This window comes from Pelophylax lessonae (assembly GCF_965119305.1).
Source record: "Pelophylax lessonae genome assembly, chromosome: 4".
Taxonomy (NCBI): Eukaryota; Metazoa; Chordata; class Amphibia; order Anura; family Ranidae; genus Pelophylax; species Pelophylax lessonae.
Genome location: NC_138771.1, coordinates 272,245,163 through 272,270,965, shown reverse-complemented (window position 1 = coordinate 272,270,965; position 25,803 = coordinate 272,245,163). Strand labels below are relative to the sequence as shown.

Below are 25,803 nucleotides of genomic sequence, written 5' to 3'. Positions count from 1 at the left end.
TTCTCTGGGAACCTGATCTTGAACCTGGAAATCCTGAAATCCTTCCCTGGGAACCTGATCCTCAACCAATATCTGGTCTTACTGAGTGCTGATTAAGGAATCTGGATGAGCCTGTAGTGGGATATGGATGCCCTATTACTAGCAACAGGACAGTAAGGGGCAGTGTGGCTGGAGGTGATCTGGCGGTGGTGGCACGCATTTGCCTAAACAGCTTTTCCCGGTGGAAGGACTGTTTTTAATTGGACGGATATACATTTTCTCTATTTTCTAGCGCAGCACCTCCTTTTACTTTTTCCTTTTCTGGTGTCAGTGTACTCACTGTAATACTCTCTTCTCTCATGCTTCATTTCCTGTGACTGTGTGACGCTCTGCAACTGGTCAGAACTGATCACTAGGTCCAGGCCAAAAATTATTGGCCTGGACCTGATGACTGATTGGTTCTGAACCGAATCAGCACATTGCAGGGACGGCGGGCCCGCCCCCCTAGCCCCACGTGCGACCGATGTAAAATTACGTTGGTTCACACAGCCGAGCCACCTTGCCGCAGTAACACTAATTAAAGTTTTCTTAAAATGGACTCCGATAAGCTGTGTGGTTAGAAGTTAAATCGCTTTAAAGTAGAGGCACCAAATTCAACTGTTTTGCTGTCAGTTCCATACATCGTACAGACCTAACAGCAGAGGGTTTTACACATACTCCCGTCACCAACAAATAATCACATAGGGGACTTTTTTTTTTGATAGATAGAACAAAAGTTTAAACATTTATAAATAAATGAAAGCACTTAAAATTCCCCCCAAATTTTTTTTAAATCCCCCACCCCCCACATACACACACGTATGAATGTAAATGCACACGTCAGGAGTGCCTACGCAGGAAAACATTGATTGCGCTACACGTTACATATGCCCTAGCACACTGGAGTGAGAGCAATAATTCTAGCACCAGGGCTTTTAAAGTGTTGCCTATGGAAAATATAGGGTACTGAAGTTTGTTGAACTCTTGCAGAAGAAAGGTAAACAAGAAAAAAAAATAGTGTCCTACCTAAGAAAATCTTATCATATTAACCATTAACCTAAAAGTTCTTTCTAGGTCACTACAGTCTCTTTAATACATCCTGTGTAGTGGGTCTTCTTGTTCAACACCAGTGTGTGATGCTTCTGAGATCATTTGGAATTCAATGACCGGTTTGACCTGAAGTTGTACTTCTGAGCTAAATTTGACTTGCTTTAAGCAGGTTATGCTTTTTATGCATTCCCATTCATTAGTATGGGAATGCAAACTTGTCTGTGTAAATACAAAATGCATGACAATAGGTCCCAAGTAGAATGGGTTTCAGAGTTTGTGAATTTTGAGGCTTGGGGTCGCTCCCCCTTACCCTGATGTCCTAGAGTATCTTATAGTAGTTAAATATCCCTAACAAGAACCTAGTTCTAACTCAAGCCTAGAGATAACCCTAACATTTTTCTAACTATAACCCTATCTCAAGGTCAACCCTAGAACTGGCACACCTACAACGGAAAAATTTGTCATGCAAAGAAAGTTAAATAAGTTGTTTTCACTGTAGGAGAACTCAGCGGATTAGCTTCTGCATGACTTCTGGTACCCAGAAAAGGCATCTGGCAGCCCGGCCACTGGTAAAATAAGCCCCCAAGCTGTAAAAGTGAGCAGTATTGGGGGGGGGGGGGTAGGCTTTTAAAAATTGTGCTTGGGTAGAAAACAGGTGTTATTGGTTCCTGAAATAAAAATTGAATTAAAAAAAAAAAAAAAGTCTTACATATTTAGCATCAGCCCAGCCACTCTTTGGTGACCACATCTTGCCTTCTCCTATTAAGCCCAAAGCAAGATGTGCAAGGGGGGCAAGGTCTCCACTAGCTCCAACAGTTCCCTTCTCTGGAATGTAGGGCAAACAACATGCTGAAAAACAACAGAAGGAAGCATTTAGCTAACAATTCATCTACTAAAATCAGAACTTAGGAGTCATGACTAAAATATTTCAATAACACACCATGAAGGGGACAGTTACCACAAAATACAAATTCTCACCTACATTTACCTTGATATGCATTTTAGTATAATCCCAGTCATTTACGCAAAGCTCCATCATCTATACCGTGGTCACATCTTGCTTTCTTACTCAGACTATTTGAGTAATACTAATGAATATAGGGACACTAGATGTTAGAATTCCAGACACTATGGGTTTGATTTATTAAAACTGGAGTGTGCAAAATCTGGTGCAGCTCTACAAAGAAACCAATCCACTTCCTGTTTTTTGTTTGTTATAGCTTAATTGAACAAGCTGAAGTTAGAAGCCGATTGGCTACCATGCACAGTGGCACCAGATTTTTCACTCTCCAGTTTTAGTAAATCAACCCCTATGAATTGTATTATTTATGATTAGAAGCAGGCTGGGACTCTGGGGCCATCTGAAAAAATGTAGGTCTTGGGACCCACCATCACATTTTACATAGTTACATAGTAGTTGACATTGAATAAAGATAATAGTCCATCCAGTTCAGCCTGTACAGGTGTGAATCATTTCTCATACCCCTGAATGTTTTGATGCTTGAGATGTATGTCCATTTTTCAACATGACATATCTAAAAAGTGTTTATCCAATAACTTACTGTCTATAATTCTGATGCCACAACTTAAGAAAAATAAACCTGAGTTAGACTTACCAGTAATTGTCTAGGAAGTCTTCCAGAACAGCCTCTAAGACCTAGGGCTCCTCCCTCTGGACAGGAAACATGTACCCCAATTAAAATAAAAGGCAGTCCTCCAGACCCACACCTCAGTATCACCAAGGACCATAGGAAGTCACTAGAAGACAAAACACAATCATCACAGCATGATAACACCAGAAAAACACATGGGGGGGGGGGGGATCCCAACTGTCCTGGAAGACTTCCTAGAAAATGAGTTACTGGTAAGTCTAACTCAGGTTTTCTCCAATTGTCTTCCAGGACAGCCTCTGATATGATGCGCAAGAACTTACCAATTAGGGCCGGACCACCGCCTGGAGGACCTTACATCCAAACACCTGATGTTTGCTTGTAAGCAGATCCAGGCAATAATGCTTCTCAAAAGGTAGAGTAGCTGGACCTTGTAGCAGCTTTGCTTATTTGCTCTGGCGAAGCACCAGCTCTCTCTGCCCATGATGCCGAGAAGGCTCTGGTTGAGTGTGCATTAAATGGAGGTGGGGGCCTTCTTTTTGTCTGCAGTGCGTTCTAGCACTTCCTCTAGGCCAGATCCAAAAAGATGATCCCCTGAAAAAGGGATACTGCAAAGGCGTAGTTTAGACCCAGTGTCCCCTGTCCATGTTTTTAGCTACAGGGTTCGTCTGGCTGAGTTCACCAATGCAGCAGATTCCACTGCCAACTTGACTTACTCTGCAGAGGCATCCGCCAAATAACCTACGGCTTTGAAAAGCAGAGGGAATGATTTTAAAATCTGTTGTCTACAGGTCCCAGCCGACAGGTGTGACTGAAGTTGGGAAAGTCAACACTCCAGATTTCTTGGAATGCAAGTTGCTGCTAAGGCCAGTTTTAGGTTGATTGAGGTAGAGTCCCAGGCCCTGTGAAAAAGGACATCACCCTTTTTATCCATGGGGTCTTTCAGAGCCCCCATATTATCGAAAGCCAAGTCTAATTTTTTAGATATCTTCAAGAGGGATGCGTACAGCTTTGGCACCTTATTCCAAGGTTGAGACTCATTTTCTTCAAAAAGGGGAACCTTCTTTTTTAAGCCCCCAGAGAAAAAAAAGGCTTTCTTTCCGGGTTTTGCCTTTCCAATTTAATGGAATCCACCAAAGAGCCATGGACTGGGAATACCCTCGACTTCTTAGCAGGAGACCCCCTCATACATTAGGTCATCCTTTGACAGCTGTACATTTTCTTCTTTGATCTCTAAGGTGTTGTAAATGGCTTTAAAGTAAAGTAGATTGCCAACATCATCAAGAGACAATTTGTATCTTGAGCCCCTGGAGGAGTCACCCTCCCCTCTTAAATCATCCTGCGAAGAGGCTTGGGATCTGATCAGATAAAACAGGTACCGTAGGACCCTGCATTTTCTCGATAAAACCTTTAAATAATTTAAAGGTTGAAGCAATTTCATCATTGGCTGATGTCAGAATTTTGTGACATGTGGTTACGGATTCGTCTTTTACCAGACTATCCACACAACTACGGCATAAGGGCTTTTCCCATGCAGATCTTTGTCTAGCCGCACAAACAGCACATTTTCTTTTGGGGGCGGCCATCTCGGTCTTATCCTGGGCTTTAACCTATGTAAAGACCGGAGACAAACAGCATTTGAGGCCAGGCCCTAACCCAATACAGCACTGTGCAGAATACAAGCAAAAGAGTGCCCCTGACTGCTTAGACTATCCCAACAGAAAAAGAAAAAAAAAAAACCATCTCCCAGGTACATGCAAAATGGACCCAATCCCCAGCTTAGCTGAAAGGAGCCGGTGCCAGCTACAGCAGTTTCTCCTGCCTGTGAGCATGCAGAGTTGTCCATGCTGTCTCCCAGGTGGTCTTTGCACAGCCTTGCTGGATCACACCTGAATAGCACCAGTAGCCCAATCTGTTTGGTGCCTGCCCCACTTTAAATGAGGCCGAAAAGCACGAGCCTCCAGCGCCCGCTGATGAGGTCACTCGGCCGGCCCGACTGCCTATGTAGCTTCCTGTTTAACCAGGCTGGAATACACTGGCTCTGCCCCCCGCCAAAGTGCCGGACAGAAACTCCTCACACAGCGAGGCACGCAGAGACGGCTGGGACACACTGGAGGCACTGGAAGTCCATCAGCAGTGGCCCTCTCTCTCTCCAAGGCAGAAGGCAACCAAACCACAGCCCCACTACACTTCTCAAGGGAGGGATTGTGCAGGTAACAAAAAAAAAAAAGAAGTACAGCCATAACTTGGCCGGAAAACTCCACTAGACAACCTCTGAGACCTAGAGCACCCCAGGTTCCTTCACATGCAACCCATCCTTCCAGTGGAAACACTAATATTGAGGTGTGGGCCTGGAGGACTGCCTTTGATTTTAATTGGGGTATGAGTTTCCTGTCCAGAGAGGAGGAGTCCTAGGTCTCAGAGGCTATCCTAGAGGATGATTGGAGAAAATCATACTTTGCACTGTATTTGACATAATCCTGCAAAATCTGTCTGATTTCTACATCATTGTGCTCAGTAAATAACATTCTAGATGTATATAAACAGCTGACAAACATATGACTGAAAAATGACATAACCAGCAAGTAGTCAAGCAAGTGTTGCCAAGTATAATTGGGATGAATAGTAATTAGTCAAGCAAGTGTCGCTAGGTATGGAGAGAATTATAAATTGAGCGAAAATCATTGTGTTGCCCAGTTCTCAAGATGCTGACATTAGTGAAGTTATTTAAACTTGGCATTGTCTCTGTAGAGAGAGTAAGGCTGGGTTCACACTGGTGACAGGGAGCGCATGACATAAGACTATGACCACCTCTCAACAAAGCCGGTTCACACATCTCTGGGGAGGCTGCAGGACGCATTGCACAAGGGTCCTGTACGTCATTAGCTCAGTTTCAGGCAAACATTTGTCCCCAAGTAGTATTTTATAGAACAAAAAAAAGGTAGTAAAAAAAAAAAAAAAAGTAAATAAAAAAAAAAAATATATACTATATATATATATATATATATATATATATTTTTTTTTTTTTTCCAAAGCGACATTGTACAATTTAGGGTTAGTTTGCAAAGCGAATGTTGTAAAGACAGTTTGTTTGATCTAGCTAAACCATTACTGGCCTAAATACTGTATGTATATCCCAGCATTATCAACATAAATGGCAGAATAACCAGTGGAGAAGCGAGGAAATGACCCACAAAGAAATTGTATTCAGTTATTTAGATTGAGGCTTTTCTGGTTCAGATACTAATAAAGATGGCTCCCCAGTTGCAGTATTAAAATGCAGAAGTGAGTGACTGACCCCCAAAGGGGGGGGGGGTGTAGAATGCTCAGAGCAGACAGGTATGGCATTGACTGGCACAAGTGACAGACCCCCACTAGGTACTTTAATTTTTGAGCCACTTACTCAGGGCCCAAGGATGGATCCTCCAATGTTCTGGTGGGCCAGGCTGAGCCTGTATATGATGTATTACAATGAACCATACCCATTTTAACAGTTTAGTCTTATTGGTAAAGATACCATGTACACCATTTATTGTATATACTACATTTTTTTCAGAAATTGCTATGTATGAATTTGTTATTTCTAGGTCTGAAAAGACCCACTACAAAGTTCTTATCCTTCTATATAATGACTATATTTTTTTTTTATATATGTACACGTAGCCCTGATGAAGGGGGACCTTTGAAACATGATGTTGGTCGACTTTGCTGAACCCAAAAAAAAAAAAAAAAAAAGAAGGATTCTGGACATATACTATGAGCGAAACTTTATTTCCCAACCCTTTCTTAAGGGGGACATTTCCGCACAGGACAATAAAACTGACTAATTTTTAAGATACATGACAAGGGCTTTCATGCACATCTTTAGATCACCACATAGGTAGTCCCTTACCCGGAAAAATCTATTAATTCCTGGCAGTCCAATAATATAGATGTATGAGCCTGGAACCTGCACCTTAAAAACAAGTCAGCAAAAACTGCTCATATATTTCTGTCCTGGCAGGGACCTCTCAACCTGAATCCAAAGAACAGCTACCTCTCCCCTCCAAACACTGTAAAGGTGTCCTTTACCTTGTTTGACATGAATGAGATTTCCTATTGTAGCACTGTCCCGTAGGGCTTGCTGTATGAGGACTTGTTGGGCCTCCTCTGATTACCAGCAAACAGTCACTTGGGTACAGTTCACACATTCATCCTTACTCCCAATGGCTTGTTGCTCAATAAAGTCAGGGGTGTTGGTTTTTAGTATTTATTGTGGAACTTGGATGGGAGAAGGAAAAAGTGGGATGCTCCAACTGGAACTATGTACATTGAATTAAGGACAACTCTCACTTGGCCTCACCAGGTTGTTTGTGGAAGCAGTCACAATGCTTAAACCATACTGCCACAAGTATGGAAAGGGTGAAGTCTCCTTGCTCTTTCTCTAGCAATAGACTTTTTGATCTACATTCTCTTCAGGACACTCTCTAGCATTCCCTTTACTGACACTGGTCCCCTGACTCTTCTAGCTATATAGGTGGCCCCCCTCAGGTCAGGCCCCTTGACACAGATCTGTACTGTAGAACCAGATCCCTCAGTGTCCGCATTCCAGTCAGCTTCACAGAACCTCTGGGTTCAGTTTCTTTCTAGCCCTTTAGGCCCCCATGTCGGCTACCTGAGGCCGCATGGCCCTCTATAGAGAAGGAGGAAGCTGCCCCTCCCTCCGGGACTCTGCTATCCAGACGAAAGACCCCGAGCACATGTGCTCCTAGCATTTATACAGTATCCCAGCATGCAGAGAGGCACTTTTCCTCTGCCAAATCACCAGGTCTGTACTAAATGCCTGTGCACTCATTTGTCAGGTTTCCTCCCACTGTCCAATATGCCTCCCTATTGGACCAGTGTGAAACACTCTGCAGACAGACTGAGTTGCGCCTGAGCACATTGATCAGACCTCACTAGCACATCCTGCTCTCTGTTAGGCAGAGAACAATATAGATTTACCTGCAATCCCTCTGGTATGCAGGCAGGATTCAAAAACTTTACTCTCTCTCTCTAGCACCTACCTAGGAGGGTGCTACACTATTTTAAAAATAAACAGGATAAGAATATGTCAGGTGTTTTAAAGACTTACCATTAAAAACTTCTACAACTTGTTGTAGAGTTTCAAGTGAAATTCCACTATACCCTTTGGCCAAGACATTGATCCTTAAAGCCAAAAGCATGCGGGTACGATCTGGACTTAGAGGTTTTCCAACACCTGTCAGAAGCAAACAAATTTACTTTAAAAAAAAAAAAGAAAAAAAAATGTACGAAAAAAAAGAAACAAAAAACAAACAAAAACTATTTTAATAGACAATACAATCATTACCTGCAGAATGGGATCGCACAAGATTGACTTGAAGATCCCTAAGCCAGAGAAAAAAGAAAATGCATGTATACCATGGTCTCCAGTTGTTGAAACTGTTCTGGCTGTCATTTTTAAGATACACACACAAAATACACTGATCTAAATAAGGATGAAGAACACCGATACATTAAGGCTTAAACTAGGAGGAATGCATAGACCACCAGAGAGTACAAATAAGTAGGCTGTGTAAATAATTAGGATCTCTATCCCTGTGAGGAAATACAGTAAAAGAGCCAACACACTGGTATACAGATCATATGATGCATAAGTGACCTGTGCTAAAATGGGAAAGTATAGTGTACTTTATATATTATCCTTTTGTGAATTATGTTCAAGGAATAAAAAATAAAATTGTTTTTTAAATATCTTTTGGTCAGGGACATATTGAACATTAATTATTATTATCTTTTTTTTTTTTTATCTTTACCATTTGCAACTATCAGGTGGCATGCTGAAAGCTGCAAGACTTTCTGGAGAGTAGGTTACTACTATTCTATGAATGGACTCCAATAGCAGAAGATCACCTTATGCACACACAGCCCAGAAGAGGGACGCCCTCTTGCCCCTAAGAGATACAGACCTAAAAAGTCAACAATGGAATGGGCAGTGATTTTCTTTCCTATTTGAAATTTTGGCCAATTTTATTTTTTGTTTTCAAGTTTATAAACGGATTTGGTTGATCATTTTTCATTAGTCATTTCACTTTACATTTAGAAACATTGAACAGCAGTTTCCACTGATTTAACCAATCTTCCACCAATGCCAAATCATGTTCCATTTTACAGACATTCTAGGGATATTAACCCTATTACACAACTTTGTATCATCAACAAAAAGATATACCTTATACACCAAACCTTTCATTATATCTCTTACAGAGATTAAATAGAACAGGACCCAGTACAGAGCCTTGTGGTACACTACTAGCGATTGGTCTCTGTTCTGAATGAATCCCATTTACAACCAGACTCTGGTATCTATCCTTTAGCCAACTGCATATCTATAACCCAACCCAAAATCCTAGCTTGTACAATGTTTATTTGATCATTATGTGGAAACCAGATCAAATGCTTTGCTGAAATCAAGAATATGCTATGTCCACAGCACCACCCTGGTCCAAAACATTGGTAATATACACAAAACAATTCAATCAGATTAGTCGGATATGATCTGCCCTCAGTGAAGCCATGCTGCTTTGGGTCCAGCAAGTTGTGTGTTGTTTTTAAGTGATCAATAAACCTTTTTAAGAAGTTTTCCATTAACTTGACCAATGACTTCAAAATAAATTAAACTCACTGGCCTGTATTTGCCAGCTTCTACATTTTTACCCTTCCTTTGGATAGATAAAATTAGTCAGCCATGGAGAACGGTCTCATAAAATGCAGATTTTATATGGGTATTGCCAAAAATATATAAACTTGAAAACAAAAGAAGTAAAATTGGCCACAATTGTATTTTATTTAACAGAAGCAAAAAGGTTTTGTTCCCAGTGCCTTACAGCGGATATATGGTACCAGAATTATCAACATAGTTTTATAATGGAAGATGCTTCTTAGGACATAGTCTTTGGTGCATAGCTGGAAGGAAATATTCATTTCTAAATTCGTTATTTTCTACAGGACTTTATTACAGTGCAACATTTGGGGAAAAATCAGGCATAGTACTTAAGCATTACCATGCATGGTCCTTTTCAAGCCACTGCAGCCCATTTGCTATACAGTGTGAATGAGCCCTAAAATCTATATAAAAAAAAGCTATTGTGAGCCCAGCCCTCTCTCACTCACTACACATATTGATCACGAGCTATAGAAGATGGCCTTTATGTTCGACACATACCCCAGTGGCATCCCCCTATTCCCCCCTGGTCTACACACCGATAGTTTTGCTTAGTGGGCGAACAAGGGATAGCCACCTATTCGGTACCATCTAGACCACAGGGAAATGCGTCCTCCCTCACACTTCATGGGCAGCTTGGAGATGCCACCCATGGAGTGCTTCCATCTACAAACAATTTCAACATTTTCTCAAATCACTGCAAAAAGACGGTTCAGACCTGACAGCAGGCACTAGGTTTGAAAACAGATGCATGCAGGACGCCACTCGCCATAGAGGAGTCTCTATGCTTTATAAACAGTTTGTCACCCCCTTCGACTAAACTGTCATATAAAGCAGCATGGGAGAGGGACCTGGAAATGACCCCTGGGGCGGAGGAATGGTGTAAATGGAGTTCAAGAATACAAAAATGTATACTTAATGTTGCCTTGATGGAGGCGGGAAAGAAGCTACACGCCAGATGGTACTTGGTGCCAAAGCACCTATCCAAAATGTATCCGGGAACCTCGGCCTTCTGCCTCAGGGGGGTGTGGTCAGGTGGGCCAGCCAATGCACGTGTGGTGGACATGCCCCAAAGTGCGCTGTTTTTGGAAGATAGTCCACTCACTCAAATTTTCAATTATAATGGTTAACATTCGCTAAAGATGCTAGTATCGCCCTACTTAATAAGCCAGTGGAAAATAGCCATTGCTTCAGCTTGGAAAAGTCCTGTTATAGATATAGCACCAATGAAACGTAAACTCCCGTGGATCATGCTGAAGGAAAAAAATTGTGAGAGTGTTCTACATGATAAACAACCTCTATTTGAGAAAATATGGTCCTCCTGGCTAACATACCTACAGGTTCCTGACACATGGAGTGGATTACCTGTAGGACTGATGGAAGATTCCTGGATGGATTCACCCTTTCCTCTCTTTCCTTTGTCTTGTTCTCCTCTTTTACTTATGCCAACCTTGGCACGAGGCCTCTATGGCCTTGATTGCTTCTCCCTCCTCTTTCCCTTATCACCAGTTACATCTGGGTGCAGTACTGGATGCAAGTTCCCCTACAGGGGAATGATGTAAAGCATGTCTGATGATAGAGCCTCCCTTACAACATAACGTGGGAAGGAGGCTCCATTTCCTCAAAGGTCAACCTATTGGGATATATTCTGGTAAAGTTGTATACCTGTGAGTAAAATGCTTAGCACACATACATTGTAGTGGGTGGTTAGATGGATGTTGATCTTGCACTAACCAAAAAATGTGAATGTTCGATCGGTAATTCATATTTAGTTAGTGTCCTGACTTTTATGCCAGGTTTAGTGTGTCAAGATCCTTATAGTAGACTTAACCTGCGTGTTATGGTCTTCAATAATTGAACCCCACATGTGTTTGTTTGAACTCTTTTTATAGTACATGCTCGGAATACGCAATAATTGTTCGCTGCTCTACCTAATGTCTCCCTGTTTTTTACTTGTTTCCTAAACAAATAATAAAAACCATTGAAACAGAAAAAGAGACTTACAACAAATAATAACAAAGCACACACATGATTAAAGTCTGTATAGGTAGAAATACCGTGCATGTTTGTTACTTACTTTAGCTGACTTACAGGGATTACTGTGCGAGCAAACTTTCCAAATCCAGTAGTGATTCCATAAACAACTGCAATTAAACACAGCTTAGGTAAGGGGCTATACATTCTAATATGAACATCAACTGCCCCTATACCTCCTTTGCAATACATGGTTTACCTTTCTGCTCTTGCACAATGCTTTCAATGAGAAGCCTTGACTGCTTCACCCTTTGCTCAGCATCAGGAGTAAGCTTGTAAAGAACACAAACATGTTTAATTAGATCATTTGAAATATAGAAGGATAACTCATCTTTATGCCTTTTCATTGTGATTTACATGTAAGACAGTTTTTCTGATAACCATAACAATGGACTTCTCTTTTTTTATCTTCTTTGGTCGTTTAAATGTACCACTGAGAGTTTTACTCTTGGTTTACACCTATGTGTTTTATTTAGTGTGTTTTGGAGAAACGCATTACAGTCAATTTAACATGGTTTCCTAATGATCTAGTTCTGTGCATTTTTTGAAAAGGGTCAGAGACTTTTTTCCCTGCAGCAGATTGCATTTTGCATGTAATAGAATTCAGTGGCCCTGCATCAAAAACGCAAGTGTTGCATTTTTTTTTTTTGGCGAATAGGAAAGTATGACATTCTGTTCATGAAGTGCGACTTTAATGTAACTTTACACTCTTTGGCACTTAAGTCGCATCAAAGTAGTTTCAGGAATCTTTGTGTGTCCTAAGTCACATGTTAGGGTTAGCGGTAATCCTTAGGGTTAGAACGCTAACCCGAACAATTACCGCTGACCCTAGCTCTAACTGTAATCCTCAACCCTAGCCCTTAACTCTAACATGGGACCTTGGATGCATAAAGGCTCCTGCACTACTTTGATGCAGCTATGATGTAACTTGAGTGCCAGAGAGTGTAAAGTCACATCAAATTTGCATCAAAGTCGTACTCCATGAACAGAACTTTCATACTTTTCGATTAGTAAAAAACAAAGCAATGCTTGTCAAAAATGCATGTTCAAAAATGCTATATGCACCACAAAACATACTTGAAAAACACATCAATTACAACATGGTGTGAGCCTAGCCTTGGAGATGATGGTAAGGGGGGAGGGGGGGGAGCAGCAGCTTGAGTAGTTTAGCATAAATTCAACTGGGCAAGGCCAGCACCACTTACTTCACAAAAAGTCTGTTGTCACACTTTGTCAAGTTTGTTTTCTGGCAAATCAACAAATAGTATGTATGCCCTACTTTAGTGCAGTTCGATTTTAGCATATTGAAAATGAATGGGCTAAATCGCATCACATAGAACCGCATGTAAAATCGCACAAGAACGCACTGCGGAGATGGTGTGAACCGGCCCTTATTGAAGTGCAAGAAAAGTCCAAAAATCTTAGTCAATTACTCAAAATGGGGGATTAAGGAAGGAAAAGGAGTATGGTTACAGTATTTACAAAAATTGTACACATTGTAAAGTAACAATTTTTCATCGCTATTGAGACCCTGGCAGTGGCCATTCGGTCTGATCCAGACATTCGAGGGGTGCGTTGTGGGGACGAAAAGCATAAATGCGCGTTGTTCACGGGTGATGATCGGTTGATCTTTATGACCTCCCCTATGACTACGACCCTAAGGTGTTCAGATTGCTCTGGGATTTTGGCAGGGTATCGGGGCTGGAAGGCAAAATGGCTAAGTCTGTGGAACTGAATGTTTCCGTGCCTGCAGATGTTGTTGCTCACCTTAAGGACCACTTTCCTTTTACTTGGAATTCTACCCATATTCCATAACTGGGGATACAGTTGATGGCTTCTATCGATTTGTTATACAAACACAATTACCCTCCCCTGCTCCATAAATTGGAAGCGGACCTTCAACAGTGGTCTCTTCAAAATTTATCCTGGCTAGGTAGACTGCATACAGTTAAAATTACACTTTTACCAAGAACTCTTTATTTTTTTTTTTTTTTTTTTTAGGTCCCTGCCTATACTGGTCCCCTGTTCGGTTCTGGACCGATTTCAGGCAAAGGTGATAAGATATATTTTGGGCAATAAGATCATACATTTTTACTTTACACTAAGACTCAGGGTGGGCTGGGGTTGCCTGACTTGTTTAGATACTACCAGGCGGCTCATCTCACACAACTGTCAGCAATATATTCCAGATGTGCCAAACCAGACTGGGTGTACATGAAGAGAATGGCGACTCCAGGCTTTACGTTAGATTACCTTTTGTGGTGCCTTCCAAAACCTAGACCTCCCGTCTTGGCACCTACTCTCTCCCTCTAACTCTGTGGCGCTGTGGGATAAGCTCCGCTCTAAAGAACCTTAGTATCCCCTTTCAAAACCATTAGCTTATTTAATAACCCGGATTTCTCTCTAGGGCTAGAGATTGTGGCATTTAGGTGGTGGCTTGACAAGGGACTATACAGAATTGGACAGTTTATTACCCATAGAGGGCCTTTTACACTCTGTCATTGTACGGAAGTCCTTGAAATTACCCAATCGGAGCGTTTGCCTTTTTTCAAATCTCACGTTTTCTAAAATCTCTTTGGCCGGTTAAGCCTGAGGACTATCAAGTAACCCCATTTGTACCTAGTGCTGACCAGGCTAGTCAAAATGTACTCTTCTGTGTCACCTCTGTGCTTGAGGCTGTCAGATATTGGGGGACAATGTGCCCTATTTGGTGGGAGTGTCCTAGGATTTGTAGTTTTTGGAACGGCATTTTTGCCCTGATCCATAAAGTAACAGAACAGTCAGTGCCCCAGACTGCACGTATAGCACTCAATGCCCATGTACCTGGTCTAACTAAATGCTTACAATGTCTGATTTTCTTTATCTCATTAGGGGCCAAGATGACTCTTGCTAAATCCTGGAAAGAATTCACTGTATTCCTGGCTCAGGCAAAGAAAAAAATTGCCTGGATCATGGTACACGAGAATATTGTTAGTATCCTGAAAGACACTATCCAAGCATTTGAACAGATATGGGAACCATGGGCCGACTATATGCATGTCTCTCTGGTGCATTAGTATGTACTCTCCTCCTAGTCTTGGGTAATCCCTTGTTCTCTCCGACTTCGGTTTGTACCGTTTCTTTCTACTCTACTCTTTTCCGTTCTTATTCTTTGTTTCTTCTTTTGTTCGCACTTTATTTGCTATGGGACTACCCGGGAGTTTTGATAACTTATCATCATATATGTCCTGCATCCTGAAAGTGGGGGAGTCTTCAAAGAGTAGATTTCCCTCTTGATGCTTCAGTCGATTGATTGACTCCTGTTGCAAATACTTTTATCTTTACTGTTTCAAGATGGGGGACAGGGTTATTGATATTTTGTGTCTGGCATCAGTTTTCTTATTAATTCCACTGTAAGCAGAATTTGTATTGTTGCTTGTTTTGAAACATTTAAAATTTTTAATAAAACTCTTTGAAAGTAAAGTAACCATTTTTCCAAGATAGTCATGATGAATTATCAGTTTTACATTTTGTATATGTATTAGCTGTCTTAAAATCATGACAAGGTTTACATATGTTTAGGTATTTTTTTTTTTACAACAGTTCATTTCCTTAATCCAGATAGAAATAGATGGAGCAGGTATTATTTTGCAGTATTTTGGTATTACTAGATGTTGGTATTTTGTAGTTAGTAGACTACAATATTTTTTACATTCTTACAAGCTTAGCTTTGCTGGTATTGAGATTTAGCACACACCACACACACCTTGACTGTGCACCAAAAAGAATACATTTTAGAACAAACATGTGAAAGGGTTTCAGAATTATCCATTTATTTCCAACATAATAGGTCAGATGTAGGAAACATCTTTTGTAGATTTAGAGGCGTTTTGTACCACCTTGCAATGATCTTGTATGTTATTTCTTGGACGGTCTGTGTCAGATTTAGAGAAAATATATAAAAATGTAAACGTATACATTTTTTTTCTAATTTGGTTAGTTCTGACGTTCTAAACATTTTACATTTTTGCTGAAGTACCTTTAAAATTTGGTTGATTAAATATTGTGTAAAGCTGGGTATACACTAATAGAATTTTGAAAAAAAACTTTGTACAAAAATTCCCAGTAGATTCGACAGCTTGAAGGTCGTTCAAAAGTACTTTTACATTTAAATTTGCTTTTGACATTCTATTTTGGAAGAAATAGATTTTCCCAAATGTAAACCACATACACTGTTGAGTATACACTAGTAGAATTTCATTTGATATTTTTCATTTTAAGAGCGTTTGTTCGATTTTCTAATCGTTAGTGGGGTCAAATTAATGCTCATTTTCAATTGCAGTGATGAGAAAACTCAAGCGGGCAGGATGGAAAATGTTTATTTTGCACACTTTTTTCTAACAGTGTATGTAGTTTCCGTTCAATATATTCGTTCTGAAATTCATGTTAAAAGGATAAGCTCACATTAAGGACCAAGTTACATTCTCTCCCTGTGCCCGCTGTCACTTTTTGAAAACAGTGTGGCCGTGCAGGGCTCTGCTCACACAGCTGCATTATTCATTCAGAGATTGGTAAATGAAAAACTTCAAGTACGTCTGCCACTGCACCAGATATACTTTAGTTTGAATAAGGTGGGAGCACACGGGCATGGACGTAAGGTGGGATCAGGGCACAAAGCTAGAGGAAGACTGTGCAAGAACCTGACATTGCACCCATAATCTGCTGATCGCAGGTGCCATGCTCTGCAGGCAGCGGTAAAAAAAAAAAAAGTTACCTGCAAAAAATAAAATGTGCATTTATTTTTATTTTTTTTGAAAAGATGAACTTTAGACTTTAAAAGCAAACAAAATTTTGAGGTCAAGTCATTGAATGTATTGAGATTTTTCATACAAATTATTTTTCGAAAATTCCACTAGCGTATATACCCAGCTTTAGAAATGCATTAAAGAACCATTTCCCATCTTGCACTTTCAAATTTTCTCATTACTGTGGTCAAACAAATGTCAACTTTGCACCACTAAAAACTAGAAAATCTGATAAGCATTTAATGAAAAATTTCAAATGAAATTCTGTTAGTGTATACCCAGCTTTTGAATGCACTTAGTTATTAGAGTTTCTATGGGTAAGAGAATTGTTTGCATGTTGTACAGGTTGCAGGAAAGCAAATCGTTCCATCTATAACCAGCTTAAAGCTGGATACACACTATACGACTTTTATTCGATTTCCTTTAGATTTACCTTCAACTGTGTAGTGCAAGGGTCTGCCCGATTGCATACAAATTTAAAGTGTTTAGGTTTGACCTCATATGGTTTTGGTTATTCTAAAAGAAAAAAAAAATCTAAAAGAAAGTTGTATAGGGTGTATCCAGCCTAAGGCTATGTGAATTAGCTAGTTTGGGAGTGTCTCAATTATCAATAGTGTAGTTAGTGTCATAGGTAGTAAAATGTTTCCAGAGCTGTAGCTTGCCTAAAGTGCAAGTGTGTAAATTACTAAAGAACTTGTATATTAAGAACTTATATATATTTTTTTCTTTTTTTATTGGTTGACCATAAAAATGTCTAAAAGTGTGTCTTTTTCAAAAGAAAGTCCCACATTTTTGGAGTTATTTGGTATAGATTTTTCAATTATTCTGTTAAATTGAACAGCTTGAGAATAATCAAATAGATCAGGCATTGCGAAGTCTAATTCTAGGTGGTGCAACATACTCTGTTTTAATTCCAGGTGATTTATTTCTTCAAATACATTTTGTGAATAGTGAGTTTACTCTTGAAGAAAATTTTGAGTATCTTGATTTGGAGGGCATTCGATTCATAAATATGTGTAGGTAGTATCATTTTGAGTGGGTTCATTACCCCTAGAGTAGATAGGGTGATAAAACTGATTGAAAAGTGTTCACAATTATTTAAATAAAAATGATACATTTCTACATAGATTAAGTAAAATAGTTACCCTTATTTTATAGAGTCCTTTACCCAGGTTAAGCAAATCTTGTGTTGTCAGGCTGTCTCCATCTATACTAATATACTGCACAAAAAGACTGTTAGTTTCAGAAAATGTTAATGGGTACAAACAGACATTACACATAAAAATGGAATCATTTAAAGCAAACCTCAATAGGAGAAAACTGATAAAGTTACTATGCTACTACTATATCACATAGCATTTTGTGTCAGGGGATTGAATACATTTTTAAATGAGGGAATCAAAACTTTAGCAGCCAGAATCTGAAGCAGCTGTGCACGATAACCAATCAAATTCTCTTTCATTTTCAAAACTGAGGGAACAAAGTGAACAAGTTCAAAATGGAAGCTGATTGTATGTCATGCTTAGCTACTCCAGATTCGATAAAATTACCTCCTACAGGTCAGTTTGTGCTACCTTTCTCTATGTTCCATCTATGTTAAGCTAAACGAGCATTTTAATGAAACCATTCACAATGGCAGCCATTTCCTGTAAGAACTATAACAGTTAGCCATGAACATCCATTTCAGACAATCAGTTCTATTGATTATCAATTATTTGGCTGTGGTATGTCTCCAAGGGTCATATGTTGCTCCTAGGCATGGAGCCATATCCAGCAACAATCATCTGGATCTCATTATGGGCACTTCTAGAGGCTTTTCTAAATTTCCGACTAGTAGTAGTGGGTCAAATGTAGGCCAAGAAAATTTATCCTACACATTTTATTTACCCCTAACAATTTACTGCAGCAGTGAAGCTAAAATGTAGACTTTACAGTTCTGACCTTGCCCTAGACGATGATCACTGGAGTAACTAGACTAGTTAATCCAGGTTTTAAAAAGCTTATCTGTGTAACACCCGCCTAGCATAAATGTATATTTCGTTTTTGGCTCCTCTGTATTAATTGGAGCAGCGATTGATTACTTTGAGCTGTTCTGGATTTCACAAGCTGCAGTTTTGATTGCTTCCCCCTGCATTTTGGAGGCTTAAAAATGGACATCAAATGGGCAGCTTGAATATTTATTGTGCTGCTGCCAACCCCTGGGGTTGTGTGGCCAGTAGGTGACTGGGAAGGAACATAAAGTCTAGGGACTTCAGTAGTGGCGAACGTCTTTTCCTGCTGGAGAATTCCCTAGCCTCAGGGGCTCCTGCCCCTTTGAGGCAGTCCTGCTGGAGTCTGCTGATGCTGTAGCAGAGCTGGGGGGGGGGGGAAATATTCCTAATTTTTCAGGATTTGGTCTTGAGCCCTCACTGAGGAGTGCCTGGTGGAAGCTGGGAGGTGTGCAGCTGCCTATGGGATATTGTGAGTACTGATCTAAGGTCAAGATCCTAGTGACTATGTGCCTTTCTGCTTGGGTGTCAATGGTAGCTCTCTCTCAGAGACTGCTGGTTTAAAGCATAACTCCAGGTAGAAAAATTATTGCATCATTGTAGGAGCACTCATTCCCTTATGTAAAATGTTCTCCTTTCCATTGACTGCCATCCAGGAGTTGATAATGTCATTCTTTTAGTATGATAAAGTGCTGTGTCCTCTTAACTTCCATTATACGAGACCAGTGGCCATTACACTCTCCATCCTCCCAGCCACTGGTTATGCAACTTTCCTGCTGTGTGTAGCACTTTAGACAGCAATCGTTGACATAATTCTGCATGACTCACTGTAGTGGGGGGACCCAGGAGTCTCAGACTCCCGGTTTTATCAGCACATTTTATTTGTATCTGTCCTCACTCAGCATTGTCTGCACACACACACAGCCTTCAGTTCTGCCCTGCCCTCCACCCACACGTGCCCATCATATCTTACACTTCCCTTAGCATCATGTAGCTCTCTCTACCTATGAGGAGCTGACATGTCGCTATATGTGAAGTCTCTCTCCCGGAAGCAGAGACGTTTTCAGTGGAATGCTATGATGTTACAGTGCTATAAACTCATAGATCACAACAAGTGCTTTAAACTCAAGATCTCAAAAAGCAAGCCGTTTTCTGTTAAAGTTGTGGAGAGAACCTTGAAAACAAACATAATCTAGCAGGATGCTGTTCAATTATGCTTTACTTGGTAAAGTGTGTCATCCTATTATAATTAAGTGTTTTGGAGTATCCCATACCACCCAGACTTCTACAAGCAATAAATCCCACCCTAGACTAGGGGTCTCCAAACTACGGCCCTCCAGTTGTTTAGGAACTACAATTTCCACCATGCCTAGTCATGTCTGTGAATGTCAGAGTTTTACAATACCTCATGGGACATATATTTCCGCAACAGCTTGGAGGGGGGTCATAGTTTGGAGATCCCTGCCCTAGACTGTTTATTGGAGCCAGATTGAATGGACTGTAGCCTGTGTAAATGGTGGCCTCTGCACAGTTTGGGGAAAGAACCAGTTAAATAATTGTCTCCTACGAGGAAGTGCTATACCTGGTTACATGACCATCAAGTGCTTATTATATCTTAATTGAGATGTTGCATATATTCTAAGAACCTCATAAATCTGGCTACTTCAGTTCACGTCACAGGCATACCCAGCTCTCCTAGTAATCCAGTTTTTATTAGCAGAAAATGTGATCGGCTACATTTTTTTTTGTCCGATACTTGAGCTGTGGTACCTTTATTTTCAGCTATGGTTGTATGCAATTTTAAGACAACTTTCAATAAAACATATTTATTAACGGGGGGGGGGGGGGGGGACGGAACCCACCCCCAATGATTTCAAACCAAATATTTGCATAGGTGAATAACTACAACATAATAAAAATATTCTAACCATCAGTGACTTTAAGCACACTTTAAACATAAGTGTGACCAGATTATTTCTCATCAGTTGCAGTTATGACTTATGGCGCTTTTCCACTGCATGGAACCGAATGGTTCGGCTCGCTTTTGTGCTTTTCCACTGCTGGTACCACATGGTACGGTGTAGGAACGGTTCGGTACGGTACGGCGGCGCTTTTCCACTGCATGGAACCGAACGGGACGGCTCTCAAAAACAGTACCACCTCGATTGTGGTTCCAAGAGGTACCATACCGGTACCATATCCCACAATCCTTTGCATGCATTCACTACTAGCCACTGATTGGTCAGAGAATCATTGTTATCCCACCCACTTAACTTTAGTACTACTTTAGTGGAAAAGCAAACCATACCGTACCGTACCGAACCGTTCCAACACCGTGCCATGCGGTACCAGCAGTGGAAAAGCAAACCGGGCCAAGCAGGGCCAAGCCCGTACTTGCAGTGGAAAAGTGCCATTACACACTATATATAATTTACATAAAATACATCCAGGGCTATTAGAAAATACCCAGCTTAAGAGAAGGCCCCTCCCCCCCCCACTTTATCTCACCTGTCCCAATCATATAGACCCAGAATATTTTAGGTCAATTACTGAAAAGAATCTAGTCATCTTATTCACGAACTGACTGTAGTAAAAGTGAAGGCTGAAAGACCTGATAATATTTTTATATCCTAACCATTATATTCACCCAGAACGAGAGGTGTAATGAAGTTAGGTAATCCTGGGCTTGATATACTATAGCAGAAAGTGAAAGTGAGGTGAAGTGCACTTGTGTGTACTTCAACATCTAGTTACATGCAGGTGGACATAGAGCTTCTTCATGTAAATCGGGTGTTTGAAATGGACAAATGTTTAAGTTATTTTCACTGCAGCAAATCCACATTACACCATACTTAATAACTTAGACCGTAAGTATACTGTACCTTGCAACCAGCAATGTGGCAGAAAGGTGATATAGTTGAGTTATAGCTTATGTAGGTAGTCCATTGCTTAATATTTGCATGTTGCCTGTTAAGCTCTAAGGTCTTATGCACACTGGGCATTTAGCCACAATTCATGAGACACGGGTGGAAGACACAGGCGCACTGTCCAGTCCTCTTGCCAGTAGGCTGGCTGGCAGCTGCTGTGACTGGATGTTGCACCAAGTCCAAGGATGAATGCTTAGAATGCAAGTAGTCTGCATTCTGGGCGTTCATCCATTGCAATGCTGGTACATGGTCATCTAGAGCCCAGGGCGAACATGCCAAACTGCTCCCCCGCCCTCAAGATGTGTGAGCATTATGCGTCAGCAAAAATCCCCCACAAAAACACTGAGCACAAATATGCATGCTTACGCCCAAGCATTAAAGCACCCAAAAAAAAAAAAAAAAAAATCCTCCTAGCACAAATCCTCTACCCCTAAAATGTCCCCTCCTAGTACACATCTCCTCCCCCCCACTTGAAATTTCCCCCTCTCAGTACAAACCCCCCCCCCAACACAAATTTCCCTAGATCACCACTCTTAGCACTCCCCCCTCCTCATATTCCCCCTCCTAGAACAATACTTACCCCCTGCTGCCCCCACATTCCGCCTTCCAACACAGATTCCCCCCCCCACACACATAATACCACAATGCCCAGGGCACCCTACCCTCCTGCCCACCCCTTGTCCCAGCCCTGGTCCCTTGGTGCATACTGCCCTAAAAGTTAGTACAGCTCAGTGCACCATCAAGTTTCTGCTGCCGGCAGCCTCCTAAAGTCTTAAGCTGGATACACACTATACAACTTTTGTTGTTTGATTTCCTTTAGATTTACCTTCAACTATGTAGTGCAAGGGCTGGCCTGATTGCATATGAACTGAAAGCATTTAGGTTTGACCTCATCTTATATGGTTTTGGTAAATCTAAAGGAAAAAATCTATAGATAGTTGTATAGTGTGTATCCAGCTTTAGCTGCTGACTGCTTCTGCATCTGGACTGTGTACTGAGCTGTACTGTTGTCCACCCGCAACTAAAATACCAGAGTCTGCTGCTTTGGGGCTTTATGGCCAATATGCATGAGGCCTGACTGGAAAGATGTGAGTGTCTATGCTGAAAAATTAAATATTTTTAATATTTTGTTCCCCAACTACTTTACCAGATTAATGTGTAATACTTTCCCTAATATTTTTTGACTGCATATACATTTTACAGAGACATACAAGCTCTCACCCAAGTCGGTAGATTATATTCGTATTTATGCATTATTACATCTTATGAGCAAACAAAGCATTTATAAATTTTCTCTATGATTTCAGTTACGAATCAGGAAAAACACTCACCTTTACTGGTTCTTTATATTTGCTATATCTGTGTATTTGTTAAAGAAATGCAAGTGCTTACTGAGGGAAAAAATATACAAGAAGCAATATAACAATTTAATTCATCATGGAAACAAATTAATTTAACTGGAAAGTATTTATTATAGCATCAAGGCTATATAGTAGTAACATTATAGCATCAAGGCTGAAGGAGGTGCTAGTGGAAAAGGGTGGTTAAGGTATGTGAAAAACACAATGCCTGATTCACCCAAGATTTGCCATACTTTAGACAAATTATGTAATAGCATATTTTCTATTATCACTATCACATTCATCTTACAAAAATGATTTTACGTTTTTGCCTTCTCTTCTTTGATGTAAAATGCAGTTTCACCAATGGATATTCATGCCTCTAAACTGGCTTTTTAAATTATTTAAAATCCAAGTCAATCTTTTTAGGTTATACAGTGCAGGGAAAGGCTTGACCCTTTGTTGAGTTTTGTCTTGCACCTCACTGGAGAGCTTTTTCGTTTATTTATGTCTCTTTGATGGGTGCCAGACAGAATATGGAGTGAGTAGAAATCTCCCCAAAAGGGAAGACAACTTATAAATAGAGGTAATCTTTTCCCACTCGATCCAAAAAAGTACCTGAAGTTTGACAGCTGAGGAATCCAAAAGACTTTCTAAAAAGAACCTCATTGCCCTTTATTATGTATTCCCTGAAAATTTGGCTTATATCTTCACATGTATTTATTCACTGAATCATATTTTAGCCAGGTTTATGAATACTGTTCCACTCAGTGCATGTTGGGGAATCCAGGCAGATGTAGGTGTCTGGAATTGTCCGGTGTTAATGGGCACACCCTCTAGCTTTGGGGCATGACAACATTTGGCTTCCTGTCTATTGCAGAATTACAGCTTGAAAAGCATCAGTTGTCCAAGCCTGTTGGCCTGCAGCATAGATATCTGAAATTCCTACACTTGTACTAGGTGCTTCTTTTTTTCCCCCTTTCTTTATGCTTTACCATGATTAAAAAAATAAAAAAATAAAAAAATGCACACACAAAAAAAAATATATATATCATTCACTAAAGGATACAAATGAACACCTTCTGGCTGAGACGGTATAAAGTCTGGGGACATCACATCTCCTTCCATAACTTAAATAAACAAAATGATCAATCAACAATTCATGCAAGCGTAAAAATATATAATCAATACCCAAGTCATGGCAACTGATCATGCAATTCTGACAGTGTTTTTAGATTGTAAGATAACATTTCCAAAGTCCCATGGCTAGATCAGATAACTATTTTTGATTTACATCTTGGTTTGATTTATTGTTGTCCAGTAATAAGGTATTAACAATCACAGTAAAGAACAAAAAAAAAAAAAGAATGAGTAAAATGCCAACTCTATTAGAGTTTACATAATTCATATACTGTAGCTAACTATAGCACACTTTTGTATTGGCAAAAAGTTAGAAAATACAATATGATACGGATTTGCAAATGCTACAGATGCCGCGACCAGGAATCAAAATTGAGAAGCCGCTTTTTAACATTATGAGACAAAATCCATCTTCAGAATATACCAAAGGCAAATACACACACATGTATACAACTTACCATAACTCACACTCGTAATTAATTAAAAAAAAAAAAAAAAAAAATCTTACCAACTTCAACAAAATCATTATCCTCCAGGCAATCTTCCAATGTGTCATCAAGATCTAGTAAACCCAGTCCTTTACATCTTCGGAGGTAAAATTTGACATTATCCAGTGAATCAAAGCCTCCATTATCTGGTTTATTCTTTATATACCTCCTCAGAGCTTCCTTGCCCAGGCATCTGATAGTTTTTTTAGGGTCCTTACAAGGCACTGCCAACCACTCTCCCCGTACGTGTACAGTGTATCTTGGCATTTTCACAAGACAGAGTCAACTATTAAAGCTGGTACCAAATGGAGAATGTTAGGGTTAGTTTAGCAGTCTATAGAGCCTATACTGACATTTCCTAAGTGGAGAAAACAGGCTAGTGGCATCATCCCAAATAACTTGCTGGCTTTTAAGGTTAATGATTGAGGAAGAGTGTCCAATTGCAAGCAGACCAAAAGGCACACCCACTTGTCTTTAAAAATAAGGCAAAACTTTGACATTTTTATATCTAGCAAAATAATACCCTTCAGAAAATAAGTATCACACTAATATATTATGAACCTTAGAGAGAGCATGCATTCACATACAAAGAAAATGTAGTAAAACACTCAATAACAGAACAAGGTTATTTTTTTTTAATCTGAGATATATTTATCCTGCTAAAGATAATTTCCATCATGTTTAGTAAGACAGAAAGAGAGGAAAACTTTGATTTTTAAATAGTATCACAAAATAGGAGTGATTACCTATTGCAACCCAGATTTCATATTTCCACATCATAGGGAAGATGCAATCTGGCTGATTGCTATGAGGAGCTCAGTTTTTTTTTTTCATCACAGCAGCTTTAACCACTTACAAACCGCCCACCGTACATTTACTGCGGTAGGTTGCTCTTTGCCAGACCACGTACCTAGTACGTGATATGACACTTATGGGGCACACGTGCACGCTGCCAGTGACCCATTTCCACTATGATCATGCGCAGAGGGTATCACAGATTCGATGTCCACTGCCACTCGCCGATTACCCAGGACACCAGCAATCTGCCTATCTTAGGCAGATTGTTGGTTTGTGAGAAGGGAAGGCATTGAACCTGTGTTTCTGCAGATCTTTGTCTTCCCCTAGTCAAAGCACCTCCCCCACAGTGAGTAAGCACAGGCTAGGCACACAGATAACCCTTTGATCACCCCTGATGTGAATCCCTTCCCAGCCAGTGTCATTAGTACAGTGACCTTAAATATTTTTTTTAGCACTAATCACTGTATTAGTGTCACTGGTCCCCGAAAAGTGTCAAAAGCATCAATTAGGTGTCCGATTTGTCCGCTGCAATATCACAGTCCCGCTATAAGTCGTAAAATAAATAAAAATATCCCATCATTTGTAGACGCTATAACTTTTGCGCAAACCAATCAATATACACCTATAGGGATTTTTTTTACCAAAAATATGTAGCAGAATCCATATTGGCCTAAATGGATGAAGAAATTTGATTTTTTACATTTTTTTTTATTGGGTATGTTTTATAGCAGAAAGTAACTTTGAACTTGAAGCCTTTTTGTAAGTATCTAAGGAGGGATTTTCTATTTTTCTTCCTCCTTCAATAACTCTCCACCCCTCGCTTTTTGAGGTAATTATTATACCATTGGTATCTCTATACATATTTTTTTTGCAGATAAATATTATACATCCACTCTTGAGGA

At 40.1% G+C, this 25,803-nt stretch overlaps 1 protein-coding gene across 1 annotated transcript in view; it reads right to left on the bottom strand.

The window, feature by feature from the left end:
* HAL (histidine ammonia-lyase) overlaps positions 1-24,502 on the bottom strand; it is a 44,135-nt gene extending 19,633 nt beyond the window's left edge. Inside the window, exons 1-9 of the mRNA XM_082257148.1 lie at positions 24,124-24,502; positions 23,545-23,605; positions 22,467-22,494; positions 17,366-17,440; positions 11,636-11,708; positions 11,480-11,546; positions 8,029-8,066; positions 7,792-7,917; positions 1,778-1,917 (exon numbers count right to left, since the gene is read on the bottom strand). Of these exons, the coding sequence (XP_082113274.1) occupies positions 1,778-1,917; positions 7,792-7,917; positions 8,029-8,066; positions 11,480-11,546; positions 11,636-11,708; positions 17,366-17,440; positions 22,467-22,494; positions 23,545-23,605; positions 24,124-24,370 (855 nt within the window). The 5' untranslated portion in view covers positions 24,371-24,502. The remainder of the gene's footprint in view (positions 1-1,777; positions 1,918-7,791; positions 7,918-8,028; positions 8,067-11,479; positions 11,547-11,635; positions 11,709-17,365; positions 17,441-22,466; positions 22,495-23,544; positions 23,606-24,123) is intronic.
* Between the last annotated feature and the right edge of the window lie 1,301 nt (positions 24,503-25,803).